At 41.5% G+C, this 15,600-nt stretch overlaps 1 protein-coding gene across 3 annotated transcripts in view; it reads left to right on the forward strand.

Annotated features, from left to right (window-relative positions):
- LOC120846815 (peripheral plasma membrane protein CASK) overlaps positions 1–15,600 on the forward strand; it is a 463,921-nt gene that overhangs the window by 426,572 nt on the left and 21,749 nt on the right. For all 3 annotated transcript variants that reach the window (XM_042293965.1, XM_042293966.1, XM_042293967.1), the window contains 4 exons: positions 1,995–2,183; positions 4,187–4,265; positions 4,549–4,634; positions 7,678–7,746. In XM_042293965.1, the coding sequence (XP_042149899.1) occupies positions 1,995–2,183; positions 4,187–4,265; positions 4,549–4,634; positions 7,678–7,746 (423 nt within the window). The remainder of the gene's footprint in view (positions 1–1,994; positions 2,184–4,186; positions 4,266–4,548; positions 4,635–7,677; positions 7,747–15,600) is intronic.

The raw sequence follows: 15,600 nt of genomic DNA on the forward strand, positions 1-15,600 counted from the left end.
CCATATGTGCCGGTGACCGTCGAAGCGCAGTTCCTCCCGTTCTGGCGCGTCGTCGCCAGATCGCTCCTATGACCTGACGTACTACGGTGAGTTCTGCAAACACTCTGATCGCTCGACGACAACGCCTGCGAGTCCGGGTTTCTGACACGTCTTGTTTCACCCAACACTTTGGTGGCGAAGCTTGTGCTAGTTCAGCCTTTGTACGAAGTATCAAGAGAGTTATGTCTGCTCGTTTATTCTCAGGCGCTTTTATTCACTTGTGCTTTTTTCGTAGTAATGAGATCACGAATGCTGCGTGCGTTGATTACCTTTCGTATAAAGAAGTTTGTGCGATGAGTGTATTTTAAGTAGTCGGGAGGAAAAACATTTTCGGAGCTCGCTGTTTTTATCTTGTTTTGTTTCTCCTCGTTCCGATTTTTCGTGCAGTTTCCTTCCTCCTACCTATGAATTATGGACGTGCGTGCGAATGCTAAACTCGGCGAGCTTTATTTTTCAGTCTGTTGTCGTGAATGTTTTATGCGTTATGTTTTTTCCGAAATTTCGGCTGCACGTGCGGTTTTGGGTGGGTGCGACCTTTCGCGGCATCACAGTTTTGAATAACTTGGGTCTATGGCTCGTGACAGGCACCTAACGTATTGTAACTACATAAATCAACCTTGTTACTTGTCTCTTTTGCCTCCAATATTCATTTCTTCCAACCTGCTCGGAAAAATGCCGATATGTTTACTTCGTTACTTGCTACATGACTCGGGGATGAAGTGTGGGCAAGAGTTCAGTTTAAGGAATAACTACGCTTGTACACTGGCTGTGGATGCCTTACATTTGTCTCGTATGGTTTATTGGACTGTTGTTGAAAGCATTCCTCTAGCAATCTTCAACTTACTCTTAAGCTCATCATTTATATTAATGTTTTAGCTTGTATCATACCACCTCCAATGTTTTGATGCTCTTCATATTCTTGTGCAGAAAACTTACCAGAGCTTACCATTAAAAAAAAAAAAAACTCATAAAACACTATTTCACTTCTGCTAACTATCGCTCAAAACAAACACTACACATGTCTGAAGTAGACAGGGCGACTTTTTGTTTACATATACTTGTTCTTGAGAAAAGGCATTTAAAAGCCTCACCTTTCACTTCCTCCCCGACTACCCATATTCCTTCTCAGTTATAGTCACAGCCCCAATCGAGACAAAAAAGGAATCGTTTCTTAGCAATTAATGCTCCTCTTAATAAGCCTTGCCGATGGTAGAACATAGTAAGGCCGTAAACCCCGGGAGGCAAAATTTAAAAAAAAGGAAGCGCCGCGGCTTTCTATTAGCTGCTTTGGATTTGTATGCATCATGTACGTGTCTCGTTGACGTTCAAAAGCACCGTAAGCTTCCTTTTCATGACCCCGTTAAGGTCTGCAGCTTGAATTGGAAGTCGTGGAACGTTGAGTCTGTGAAAAAGCGGTTATCGTATTTTTCCAGTCTTTAGGTCACACCCTCCTATAAATGGCCATTTTCTCAAAAAAGTTTGCATATAAGATGCACTTCTTTGTCGGCGCTTTAATTGCCGGTCTACCCCTCCACACTTTGGATCGTTTTCCAACTGCCAGAAGGGTGGGCCTTCAGGGTTGTACGGGCCATGGTGGTGTATCCTGCCATTCCTCTTTTGTCATAAATGTCGGCGTGCCATACTTAAAAAAAGAAAATGCATATAAATTACTCCATTGTATAAAGCGAACCGACAAAAATGGAATAAAAAAAAAGTGTGACTTAAGCTGCAGTCACATTGCTGATGCATTTTTAAAAAGAAGACAGACGGGACACTGTCCGAGACATGCTTCTATGACAGTCCTGTCTCAATGGTCACACAGAAAATGTCTGCGGACATGTTTAAACCACGTTCGAAGCCAGTGTGCTTCGAACGTATGGCGTATGAGCGTCGTGACGGACTCAACGCTCGGAAAAATTTTTTACTTGGGGTGTGCGTGTCTTCTTGTCTCGCAGGCCTTGCTCCAAGCGCACGACGTGGTGTCGCACGAGGTGTACAGCGAGGAGGCAATCCGCGTGACACCCCCGCCCATGATGCCCTACCTCAACGGCAACCAGAGTGCGGACACCCCCTCGGATACCGACATGGAGCAGGTCACGCGGGTGCGCCTCGTCCAGTTCCAAAAGAACACCGACGAGCCCATGGTGCGTCGCCCGCCCTGCCAAGACGGCGGTTTTCGTAAACGTTCGCTAGGTGGCAGTAGCTGCCACCTAATTTATAGGGCTCAGCTGCATGCATCCATCGGCATTCGTGGCAGCCAGTAACTTTTCTCGTCGCTTTTCTGAAGGAGACAGTCGTGGTCAGTCGTAAAGATAGAAAACAAAACAAAAAAATGGAGGTAGCTGGGCGACTACTGCCGCAAGATGCCTGTGTGTTTCACAAAGTGTAGAGAAAATGAGGAGCAAGGATTTATTCTGTAAATAAATGGGTGAACGTGGGCTCATAAAAAAACTCATTGCCCTTTTTCCTGCTGCCGCCCCTTACATTTGGGTTAACTGCTCGTTTGTCAGGCTTTTTTTCTTCTGCCAATTTGTGGGTAGAAGATTTAGCTTGGGTGAAGTGTTTACTGAAGCCTAGGCATCTGTTCATATTGCCCAGTTTGTCGCCCACTGTTCTGGTTAATCTAATGCAGCAGGATGTGTGCTGGCATACATCTACATGACTAGCGTACATCTACATTGTTCAGTCGTCCTTTCACAGCACATTAGCCAGAAAGGGAAAAACGGTTTCTTCAAGCAGAAAGGAGCCATGTGTGTTCATTTTATGCGTTGTCTGTGCAAATATCGTAACTAAAATTCCAAACTTTCTGATGTTTTTTTTTTGGTGGTGGAATGGGGGGGGAGGGTTTTTTTTTTCTCCACAGGTTCTGTTCTTTTCGGGTAAATTGGCTAAGTTATAACTAGGATTTCATGTCTTTGGAATTTATTTTTCGTCAAATTCTAAGGTTTTTTTTTTTTTTTAAGTTTATTTGTTTGCCTAAAATTCATAGTTTATCGAAGTTCATTTGTGTTTGATCTCCATTTCTCCGATATTCTGAGTTTACTCTCACAGTGTTTCCTATTAAAAATAAATTAATAAATAAATAATATTTGGGAGTAAAAGTACGATAGATAAAAGAAATAAAATTTGCTTGTATCAATTAATATTTCTTCAGCTGGATTTGGCATTGGTGCCATTGCCATTGGCAATACTAATTTGTCCCAGCAACAGAAGTTGCATGCACGTGTTTCTTCGATAAACGCCGATACCTTAAAATTCATGGACTCTCGGATGTAGTCGCTGGGAAGGTCGTATCCCATCCTATTCCATCAACTTACCCTGCGGCCGTGCGAGGTGGAGTGATAAAGGATATGTAATAAAGAAGTTTGAACTGCCCCTCTTTTCTATGTTATGCAATGTCTATGGTCCATAGCTTTCACTTTTACAAAAACACAACCTCTCCTTCTTCTCAAACATAAATAGTAGCGCTCATACTGGAAATCAAAACAGTGGCTTTTGTTGTGACGTGAAAGTATGATGACCTGTTGTCCTGAATGAACCTTGACGAGATGAGCGGGAAGATCCCTTCTGTCAGTGGTCCGAGGTTTCAAAGTAAACTGCGGTGGCATTTTCCCTGTGCACTGATCAAACTTATCTGTAAAAAAAGTTGACTTTCTTTTTTTTCTTTTTTTTTAGTTTATCAGGTAAAGTTTAACTGGCTAAAATTTTACCGGTGGATGTTTTTCGGAGATTTTCGGATTTATCTGAAAACATGTAACCCCAGTTATAACCAATTTGAACAAAAACCACTGAACCTGTGGGGAAAATACTCCCCCCCTTCCCCCCCCCCCCCCCCCCCCCCCCCCCGAAAATATCCTAGATTTCTATATTCTTATAGGAAATAAATGAACTCTGAAAACACGGTACCCTATAAAAAGTCATAACCTTCTTTGAACTCTTCAGTATACGAGTAGCAACTACTCTAGGAGATCGTTATCGATGTAGTCAAAAAGTGATTCATAAAGGATCCAAGCATCGTTGCTAATCTGTTTTTTGCTCTCAACTCCAGGGGCGGGGACAAGAAGGCAGCCACTAGAGAAACAACAATGTGTTTAACAGTGGCTTCAGCAGAAGCAGTTGTCTCTAACGCATTGCTGGTGTCTTGCAGGGCATCACTCTCAAGTTGGACGAAGATGGACGTTGTATCGTGGCTCGCATCATGCACGGGGGCATGATCCATAGGCAAGGTAGGCAAAGGGCATGTCCTCTAAACCTAAGTGTAAAAGTACTACGAAAATTTTACAACAATTGACCTGGTTGCATGTGTTTACAGTTTGAATGTGTCAGTTCTAAATGCAGAAGTAATACGCAGATGAGATGTTCTCGTGTTACGCTGTCTCGCTTTGTCGTCTGTGAACGCATAGCCTCAATTGTATAGAGGACGGTTTCTTGGCCGCACATTTTACTTTCTTGTATCCACCGCAAGACGTTAGTACTGACAGTGGGCGTGTAACTGTGTTGTCTTTGCAGCGACCCTGCATGTTGGCGACGAAATACGCGAAATCAACGGCATCAGCGTTGCCAATCAGACAGTGGAAAGCTTGCAGAGGATGCTTGTAAGTCTATTTGAGCATACTGACTTCTTAGAGTCTTGCTGTAGTATTTGTCTAGCACGAGCCACTTCCTTCGATGCGGCATGAAATATTTTGTACAACGTCGAAGTCTCAAACATAACCAGTGAGAAATATGGGGGGTGATCTTGCGGTGCTACTACAATGTAATTTTATTAAAAAAAACAAGCAATCGGTATGCGGGCACTCAGTACGATCTCTCGCGACATGGAAACTGATGCTGCTTATCACGAACACGGCAAACTTGCAGCCCATAGTCCTGTTTCTTGACTCCAAGAATGTTTTTGCGATTAAGCTGGTCAACCAATGGAAAGTATAATTTTTTTTGTCTATTGGACAAGTGCAATTTATTTGGGGATGACCCATGCTGCAGTGGCTGCTTGCGCTACACTCGCGTGCATTAAACTTGCATTAAACTTGCATCTGCAGTTGGCATGACTGTATCATATGGCAGCACGGGAAAATGAGCACCACTGTATTCAACCGCACCTTGTGCCACCTAGCTGCAAGTGGTGGCGCTGATGAAAACTAGTGATGGGCCGAACTTTTGCCAAACCAAAAATTAGGCACCGAACCTTTAGATTCGGCAAAGCCAAACTTTTGCCAAACTTTTCTAAAGATTTAACAAAGATTCAGCAAAAATACATTGTTACCAGACTTAACGTTGACATTTTTTTTTTCTTATATTAAATGCAACATGTAATGCATCTTGACACAGTTGTTAATAAGGGGACATTCCTCAAGATAATTATATCGGTGTCATTTTTGTGTGTTTACTGGCACTTTTACAGTGACTTTTTGCAGAAGTGGAGTGATAACGACGTTGGGTATTAGCGGGCATTGTCTCGAATCGTGCTACGAGAGTTTAGGTCTTGAGGCCTCATCAGCGCAAGTTTGCAAGTGTGTGTACATCGTTAAAGTAAATGCAATAACACTGCATTCTTACTTTCTCTGGGAGTCACCGTTTTGTCCGCAAAAACAAATGCAACGGTTGCTGAGCCTTCACTAGAAGAGATAACAATATTATTGTAAATATGCAGGTTTTTAGATTTGAGTCACTTCACATCAACTTTGCATGAAAGTGCGCGTCTCATATTTGCAACGTCTCGTTTTTAACCTTTAAAATGCCGGTTCCTGATGTTAGGACACACACGTATTAGGGTTGTGCGAATATTCAAAATTTCTAATAGTAGTTTCGAATAATATACTATTCAATATTTGCTTTAAGAAGAACTACACTACTCGTGTTTTTCAAAGTGTTGATTGCGGAAGGTTAGCCCCGTTGAGTGCGCTTCTTACCGAGCACCGGTGCACTGCAGCAAAAGCAATACCCGCGGAAGCAAGCTCCACGGGTATTGCTTCTCTGCATTACATCAGTGCTCGGTAAGAAGCGCACTGAACGAGGTAACCGACCGCAATAAAAACTTGGAAAAGTATGAATATCGCAATTGTGTGCTTGGAAGAAAAGCATACATTCAAAGCGGGATGGTGCACGCGTGCCGTCTGCATTTTAAAATAAACGGAAACTTTGTGAATGTGTATATCTACATTGTAGTAAAAGTTTCAAAATTAAACTGACTGTTATGCAAGAGTATACAATGTTAGGCTGAGATGCCCTTTCAACCTGTATTCCTCATGCGCAATTTATTCTTTTTTAACTCGAGATTAAAGAAAGAATATTTTATGTAGCAAGATTTGTAAATTCACTCAATTGGGTATAGTTGGCCATCTCTATACAATTCATTTTATGTCAAATCCATCGTTTACTTGCCATCCCCAGACATCAGACATTCTGAGGTCACAGTTCATAAATATAAACTTAGCTTATAAATGAACAAGTTTAACAACCTTCACAAGTTTAGCTGGGTTTTTGTCTAAGCATTATGCTATGTTAGGGAAAGGCGTGGAAAAACTATTCGATATTCGTATCGAAAATATTCGGCCAAAACTACTATTCGCTTTGAATTCATTTCGAACTCAAAATCCACATTTCGCACAAGACGGACACATACGTTTAGGAAGATAAGAAGAGTTAGGAATGTCGGATGTGCAACGTCGAACATGATATTTCTGTGTTTAGCTTTATGCAGATACGTGAAAACCGCAAAATAGTGCTAATTAAAAAGCAATATTATCTTGTTTTGGCACAAACTACTTGCGTGCTGAAAGCAGGATTCTTATAATTACAAGGAGTGCTTTAAAGTAATTGTCAGTCACTGTTTCAACCACCTCATTGAATAACTGGAAAGATGAAATAAAAATCATGTCATCCAGAATGTACCGCATCATGTGCGTAAATTACTGGTTGATCTTCTGTTCTTGAGGCAGGAAATATTGGAAGAGAACCATACTCGCAAAGGCTCGGAAACACACAGTTACAGTGTTGCTTACCCTGCACCTCGCCGTAACTGCTGGTTGTACTGCACTGTGCGATGGTCACCGCATGGCATCCATTTGCAATCCATGGCCCCGTTGCATTCTCACGCGTGCACAGACGTTTGCCAAACTTTCATTCAAGAGTGTGGCATGGGCCAAACTTTGTTGAATCTGAAGTATGGCATATTCGGTCCATCACTAGCGAAAACCATGCGGGCTGCACGCCTCTGTCACTCTCAGCTAGGTGGTGCAAGGTGTCACTCAGTTTGGAGGTTGGGCATTTAGGTGGAAAAACGATGGGCAATCTTTTGGCTGTGGGCGTTTTTTTCTGATTTTACTGTGCAAACATCCACTGACATTCACCTTTATATATACACTAGTAAAAAAATTCAAAGTTCATGCCCACATGCAACCTAAATTTTGTGCCGTAATAATCGCAAGTTTGTATTGGCTTCCAATGATTTGTTAAACATAGTCAGGTACAAACTGTGCTGGAAATCGGTTTGCAGAGCCCCTTCACCATAGGCACATAAAGTTAGTTTCTTCTTCAGCTTACTGGTCTGTCGCAATTCTTCGCCAGTGTTACAGCCATACGCGACGATCGTCGTTGACGCTTAATCCTAACTCTGCTTCCCCTTTTTTCCTGGTGCAGAGGGACGCTCGAGGAAGTGTGACGTTCAAGATCATCCCCAGCTACCGCAGTGCCCCTCCTCCCTGTGAGGTAAACTTTCAGTACGCTTCGGAAGTGGCCCATTGGCTGAGAATCTATTGCGGCGGCACAGCCGCGTGTCACTTGTGAAACCGTCGGGCCAGAACAAAGAAGTTCAGTAGAGAGCAGCGAGCAGTCAGAGCCTTCTTGCCTGAGATGACTTCCCACCTGTTGTTTCGTGAAACTTGTTGCTATTCTTTTGCTTTTGATAGCGTCATCCTGTTTAGTTTACCTCCCTTTCTTCAGGGAATTCATTTGGGGGGCAGTGGAGTTTGTAGAGGTAGAGGCATACCTCCCCTCGTCTTTGTGTTGGCGTGCAGCGTTTATTTATCGGTGGATCAGTGTTCTCGACATTTGGTGCTGTTTGCCTTCTCAAACGATCTTTGCTGGTTCAGTGCTCTCTATTCAAGTGCTACTTTTTGTTTGTTCTTTACTTTTTGAGTGCTGATAACCGGCATGTTGTGTGTTGTGTGCATGACCCTTTGATATAAAGAGAGTGCCTACAGGGACAAAAAGCCTCGTTTGCTTGAAATATGCACCGACGCAGATGCTGCAGTTATGGAAACTTTGCCATGTTGGAATGGCGTCGGATGTAGGCTTTGATCCAGTTTAGACGGACGTCAGCTTTATTTATCGTATGTTTAGACTGCAAGCTGTACAATGCTGCATAAGTTGTAGGACGGAACCAATTGTAGTGGCTAGGCAACTTTGCTCATAGGTACATCAGGTTTAAGCGACGATACTCTAAATCAGAGGCGGATGCAGGAATTTCCTGAGGGGGGGTCAGGTGTTGGTCAGCGTACCATATGTTCAGGAACCCCCCCCCCCCCTCTCCCTCGTTTCACGCCCTAAATTTTACACATGCAGAAATCAAGGGAGGGGTCAGGACATCTGGAGCCCCCCTCTAAATCCGCCCCTGCTCTAAATCTCCTCAGTTCATCCCGGCTCTCTTGGGCTGCAACTGTTAATGTTTCACGTGCTTGTTGCATTAGTGTTTTCTGGCTTCATCTGCACACAAAATGATGTTTTTCACACCATAGCACCCACTATGAATTTTTTAATCCGAATTTCACAGCACGGTCATAATGAAGTCAGCTTTCCAAATACATTCTGTCCCCAAAAATAAGGATTGGTTAATTATCCTGCTAATTATTTCATTTTGCCCAAAAAAACATAATTTGTTTTTGTATTTTAGATTTTGCGTTTAGCTTATATTTTATATGTAAGCATGATTGACCTGAATATTTGTGTATCTCCAGTCGAATTTGCTGTTTATTCACTTTGAAAAAATGAGAGTAGAAGGTACACATGCAGTTCCTTACAATAGCAAATTCTTAAAAAAATGAAATTCTGTGGTTGCTGCCATATGCGAGGCATTATGTGCTTAACTTTCTCTGGTATCCTACCTTGGGAGGTGCTTAGGATAATTGCCCTAGCGAAAGCAACTGAGATTTCACTCGTTAACACGTCCATCAGTGCCTGGCATCATAGTACCAATGAGCTACTCAAGCATGCCTTATGAAGATAGCAACATACTGGTGCTCAGATGTTTCTTTGTAGACTGTTCACATTTGTGTCCTGATCAATCATCTCGGTGCCGTTGTGCCGTGTTGTTACCCTGTAGTAGCATGCAGTTCTTGTGACTTGCTGGCTGACCTTACGAAGACCTGTGTTTGGAGAGCACGTTGAGATAGCTACCGCTACCTCGTTTTATTGCTTTGTTGGTTGCGATTCATGCTCGAGTAGAAACCTCTTATCTCTAATGTAGCAGTGTCACAAAAATATTTCTTGATTTGTGTGCTTAACCGACAGGCCCCCCGAGATGTCCTTAGAGCAAAGCATGCTTTCTGGGAATCAAGCTTTTGACCTATGTTGTTGAATTTTTTTTTTTCGTATCCTGTTTCTCTTTTCTTGGCAGGTTTGATGGCTTTTTTGTTGCTTTTGTGTTCTTTCTTGTTCGAAATAGGTTGCAATGCTGCACTTTTATTGAAAAGACCTGTTTTATTGAAAAGTGTTTTTGCTAACGTATTTTTTTTAAATGTTCGATGTAATTCAGAATCAAGCAGTCTTGCATCTGAAGGTTTTTTTAACAAAAATATTGTATAAGGCAATATAAAAAATATTGCAACTGGTTCAGATACTCTTTACAAGTACATATTAATTTTATCCAGTGTCTCGTCTGATGTAGTCAAGGTCACATAGTATAATACTCTGAAACTTCTATACTTATAAAGTATCCTTATTAGATCACTAAAAAAGTCTGCATAATATAGACTGACAGATTCTCGCTTCCAGTACATTTTTGAGCATCAACATGAAAATACTGCTGCACCAAATTATATTTCCCAATTGTTATTTGCTTACAAAATATTTTACGAAAATTACTTTATCTTTCTGCCAGAGGACTTGTTTTCTCAATTAAGACAGATTTTCAATGTGAAATAGGGCTATTTTTTTGTGTGTCTAAGAGAGGGAAGAAAAAACCATTAATTTTATGTTACTATATTTTCTCAAAAATGAACCAAGTGATGTCGCAATATTTTCTGAGACCATAAACACATAAAATATATTAGCAAACTGCTTTTCAGTAACTATTTTTGCCATCACTTTTTAAGAAAAACGAAAAGGTGACATGCTATTTTTGGGCTTGTGGAGATTGCAACCTTAATCTTCTTGAGAGTTTGAGTGAATTCAGCCTCGATACGCTTATATCAACAAGCTGTCCGTCCGGCGTTTAAAACAGCACTGCGTTACGAAGTACAAATTCTAAGTTGCCTCTCTGAGAATGGGATGAATCAATGTTTGGTAGCGTTCACTGTCAGTTAGACTACATCTGGGATTCTTTTTTCAAGCAGCAGTATGAAGGTGGTGATGCTTACGTGAGTGTGACCCAGAGTTGATTCTGGCTGCTGATTTCACTTCTCTGCTTCTTCCTCCACTAGTTTCTTTCCATCACTAAGGCTTTCCTTGGTTACAAATCTTGTCTGGCTCATAATTTTTGGTTGGTTCCTTTGCTCTAGGAATTAGTTGTCTTTGTGTTTTTGTTTTGTGTGTGCTAATAAACCACCTTTATTTATTTTATTTTTTTTATTTTATTTATTTTGCAAAAGTATGGAGTGCCACTTTTTTGCTGTCTTTGCTTCTCTGTGCTTTGGGTCTGGTGAGTTGATAGAAAGGTACTAATGTGCAAGGGTTGCTTCCAGGGTCCATACCGCTATATGTTCATCTAATGTGGAAGACAATGAAGGCTACAAACGTGGGCGGATAGCTTTGCTTGACTCTCCTGCTGCTTGATCATTTATGCTGGTGAGACATACCTAAAACAGTGCACACGCACAGGGGGAAGAAAGTAGAAGACACGAAAGAGCGCTGGCTCCCAACTTATGTATTGTGAAAGAAAAAGAGGAAGCTTCAGACATGAAGCTTCCTCTTTTTCTTTCACAATACATAAGTTGTGTTTACCTTGTTCGTAAGTTCTTTTTACCTTCTGGGTGCACATGGGCTTCAGACATGAAGCCCATGTGCACCCACAAGGTAAAGAGAAGAAATAAGAAAAACAGATACATTATTGAAGAGGAGGAAAAAATGCATTACTAAAAAAGAAAGAAAGAAAAAGAGGAAAAACCTTTGCATAAAGTACAGGCCATACAAGATCACTTGTATGCTCTGGCTAGGAAGCCTACCTCCTTGTCACTCAAAGATAGTGAAGGGTGACTCGCACACCACTGGCCTGATTTTCGGATGTGATAGGCATCTAAAATTTCTCTAGTTTGCCAATTTCGATATCATCCTAATACATTGTTGCGTCCGAAAAAGTTGGTGAGCATTGACAGGTGAGGCAGTGTAAGGGCAGGAGGCCTCCCACGGTGGCGTGAAGTGAATAGAAATGTTCACGGAGTCGGTCATTAAGACATCTTCCAGTCTGTACAAAATAACAACCCCCACACATTAGGGGGATCCTGTGCACAACACCCTCTGAGCAGGGAACAAACTGGTGCTTGTGACGTTTCTGGTACTCTGGTAATTGTCAATAACAGAACAAATTTTAGAACAGATCTTGGCCATCTTGTCTTAGGTATATCTTGTTTTAGGTATGTCTTCTAAGTACCAGCTAGCTCAACTTTCTATGTTGCTATGCTGCCGGGACACATTCATCAACAAAGAACTCATGTTTGTAGCCTTCGCTGCACTTTATATTGAGATGAGTCAGAATACGGGGGCAACTGTTTTGCTACAACAAAGTAGAACTTTTAAAAAAGTAGCTATAGTACACACGGCTTTTCATACATTTATAAACAGAAGGTTAATATGTTGAGTGTTTTGTTTGAATATGTGTTTGTGTTGCCTGCTATTGAATTAACTCTCTTTCAAACTGATATTTGTTTTTCATGTTTCCATACCTGTTATCTCATGAATAGCAATAAAGCGTATACATTCGTACAGGATTGTTATGAATTCAGCATGCTTCAACTTCTGGACAGAGCAGTAATGCAGGATGTTGCTTTATTTTCTAACGCACTCTCGACAGTCTCCTAGTAAATTTGTATTTTCAGTGGTCTGTTCACAACTAACTATTTCAGCAGTGTGTGAGTTACTTTTCACACGTAATGTGCCTTTGCATATGTGAGTGCATACCACACAATATCATAAGAAGCTCAGGTTTGATTACTAAAATGCATACTAAAACTCAAAAGCTTTGAGTTGCTACTCTCTAAGAAAAATGTGTGATAAAATATAAATTTTTACTTTTTTTATTTTAAACTTTATTTCATCGCAATTCTGGTGAAGGGAGGTATCAACATTCATTAATGATTCAAAAGGAAAGCTTTAATTTATTTTGGCTCCGATAGCATACCTATTAAAATGAATAAAATTGGCTGTATTGTCTGTTTCAAGGACGAAGCATTTGTAAGTGTCTCATCACGTATTTGGCCTTCTAGAATTATACGAAGAAATTGTGAATATACATAGTACAGTCAAGGAAATTTTAAAGGGTAATTGACAGCTTGCCCCAGACATTTTCTCCACTTCTTTGATTCTCACAGCCTCAAAATAGATGCAGCAGCTCTGTTTTCGATCTAAGACATACCGTTTTTCTGCATCTTGAAATCCTGGTCCCAAGGCCTGGGAGCAAAAAAAAAAAAAGGGACAGAGGACTTTGCTTAGTCAAACAATGTTTCAGACAGCTGTCTTGCTTACCAAATGCATCTTGAAAGCTAAAAAGCTAAAGCCTAAAAAAAAAAATAATTAGCTTTTTAATTTACATTTTGCAGTTGCTTAGCATCTTCGACATTATTTTATTTATTGTTAAATTGGTTGCCGTTTTCTGGCATTCATTTTAATGACTAAACTCAACTTTTTTATTATTTTTTTTTATTTTTGGTCATTAGTAGATTATTTTGGAATTATTCAACACCTCCCTTTTTTTTTTCGATGTACTACAGCACTCTAATGTATGGCGCGTGAAGGAACACCCAGAAATATAAAGAGTAGCTCACATCTGCTTGGAATTTTGCAATTTCAGAACGCAATGAAAGCAGGGCGATAACATAACAGAGTATATATTGACCTTGTGATGTGTTTGCTCTGTTTGCTTTGTGTTCTGAACTCGCAGTGGTGAGAGAGAAAAGACTGAGCCACTTACAGGATGTGCGGGTCGTGTGAGCAGGCCCAAGCGTACTTCCAAACGACCCCAAAAGTTCCCCCCGTCGCATGGTGCAATGTGGGGTGGATGAGAGGCCTTGTGGGACTTTTCGGAAAAGTCCATTGTGCATTCTGGTGTTAGACATTTACAAATGAAACAGCGCTTTTGTAACGGCACTCTAATTTTTAAAAGAAAAAGATAACTGTGTGTTTTGGTAAAAAGCGAAAACTAAACTCTTTTTTTTTTTTACCAGCTAAAAAAAGTGTGAGGAAAGTTGTGAGAACCATATAAAAAAAAGTTTAGGAAGCAGTAGGGAGGGTGGTGGCCATCCTAATCAAACCATTGATAAATTCGGTTAATTAGTTTGCTCCATCTCTGGAGGATGTACTATTGGAACCTAATAAAAAGCGAACGGTTCAGCACGTAACTTGCTACACTACCTAGGCGCCCTTCAGATAGCACAGCGTGTGTCAAAAGCCATGTGCTCCGACGCTTTCATTGCATTGGGGCCCAATAGTACCCATAGCGTGCACTATGGCTGCATCCTCTGCTTTATTTGGTAGTGTGATCTGTCAGTTATTTTAGGCCATCCTGCTTCCCATGTCATTATAATGAAACATTTAGATGTTGTGCCACTAACAGACGCCTTACTGGTGGTCTTTTGTGCGTCGAAGTGATGTCCAGCCTCGTTGAAATGTACCAACGTCTTCTCCTTTTTTTCTTTTTCTCTCTTTGACCTGCTCCCTGCTCTGCTGTCTAGTATTTCAGGATTAATCCACCACCTGTTTTAGTAAGTAAAGCCTTTTAATCTTTCTCTGCCTGCCTTCCACCATGATTGTTTTCTGTGTTCTTTCTTGCTCTTGGTCTCTGCCACTTTCTGTTGCGCCGCTAACTGTGCTGCCTTTTTGTTTTATTTTGCACTATCGTCACTTGGCAACTTTTGTTCATCGGTTTCTACACTCCTTGGTTTGCCTGCCCTTTGCGTTGTTTTTTATCCGCTTTGCCGATCAGACTTGCACTGCACCTGTCCTCCACTGGGCGAATGGAACTTGAAGCTCACCCTTCATGTTTTTGTTCTTGCACATAGGTTTTTTTTTAGTTACTGTAGAGGAACTAATATTGATGCAAATTTAGAAGGAATGTCACGGTAGTCTAGGACGCACGTAAAATGCAGTACCTCACGTTAGTGCAGAGGCATACGATATATCTAGCGATTCTGTTTTCTGTTGAGTTTGTGTAATTTCGTAAATAACAAGGGTGAATTCATCCGCTTTAGCTCCTCTAATTGACCATTATAACCTTCACATCCTGGAGCACTGATTGAACTGCTGTTGACATCTTATATATAGTCTGAAAGCTTTTCTACTCAAGGATCAGACAAGAGCTTTTAGGATGGCGTCCATAGTGTGTGCTCGTCGCTTAAAGTCCGTTCAGCAACTGTGCCGCGTGTCAAGGTTGCCTCGCCAAACTCGTTGGGCGTTGGGCCGCTTTGTGATCTGTCGCAGCCAGTCTTTCTGCTTGTTTTTCAGTGTGCACATTCCGAAGCGTCTGGTGGACTTCATTGAGAGTAGTGCTGTGTGTGTCGGGGGAAAAAAAAGGATGGGAGGTTGCGTGCCTTGTGCATTGTGAGATGAGTAACAGTCCACCAGAGGTGTGCTTCTTGCGTCGTAGCATGAGTTGTGCCTCGTCTCGTGACTGCAAATGCCAAAATCTTTTGAGGCAGGCATCTGTGTACAAGTGTTGAAGGGTAGCCAAAGCATGAGTCTCGCCGCCTATTAGGTCTTCTATTTCGTTGTATGTCACATTGGATCTTTTTTGTTTGTTGGAGCACCTGTCGCATTCTAGCTGACATCCATTTTGAGTGATTAACCATGCTTGTTATATCGTCAGTGCCATGAATCGCCAGAATATGCGGCACCGCCAACCGGTCCCAACGGCACCGGTTGGCGGTGCCGTTGGGACGCTTTTCTCTTCTGGGAAGGCCTATTGCACATTCTGTGCTAACCAGTGTTTGTCAGCGTGGTCAAGGTTGTATAATTTTTGTTCTTATTAATTGTATATCAGTTTCAAGGCCTTCTTCAGCTCAACACGCTTTATTACTACCTACCGTAAGGAGCTCAGTCTGCCGGTATTTTATTCAGCATGTCTGCAGAAGTTTTCAGTATGATTTGGTACTTCTCAAAGAAGGTCCCCTACTGCATTTGGGGTTGTTACTCATTTAC

Source organism: Ixodes scapularis, unplaced genomic scaffold (genome assembly GCF_016920785.2).
Source record: "Ixodes scapularis isolate PalLabHiFi unplaced genomic scaffold, ASM1692078v2 PGA_scaffold5__190_contigs__length_132052651, whole genome shotgun sequence".
NCBI classification, from domain to species: domain Eukaryota; kingdom Metazoa; phylum Arthropoda; class Arachnida; order Ixodida; family Ixodidae; genus Ixodes; species Ixodes scapularis.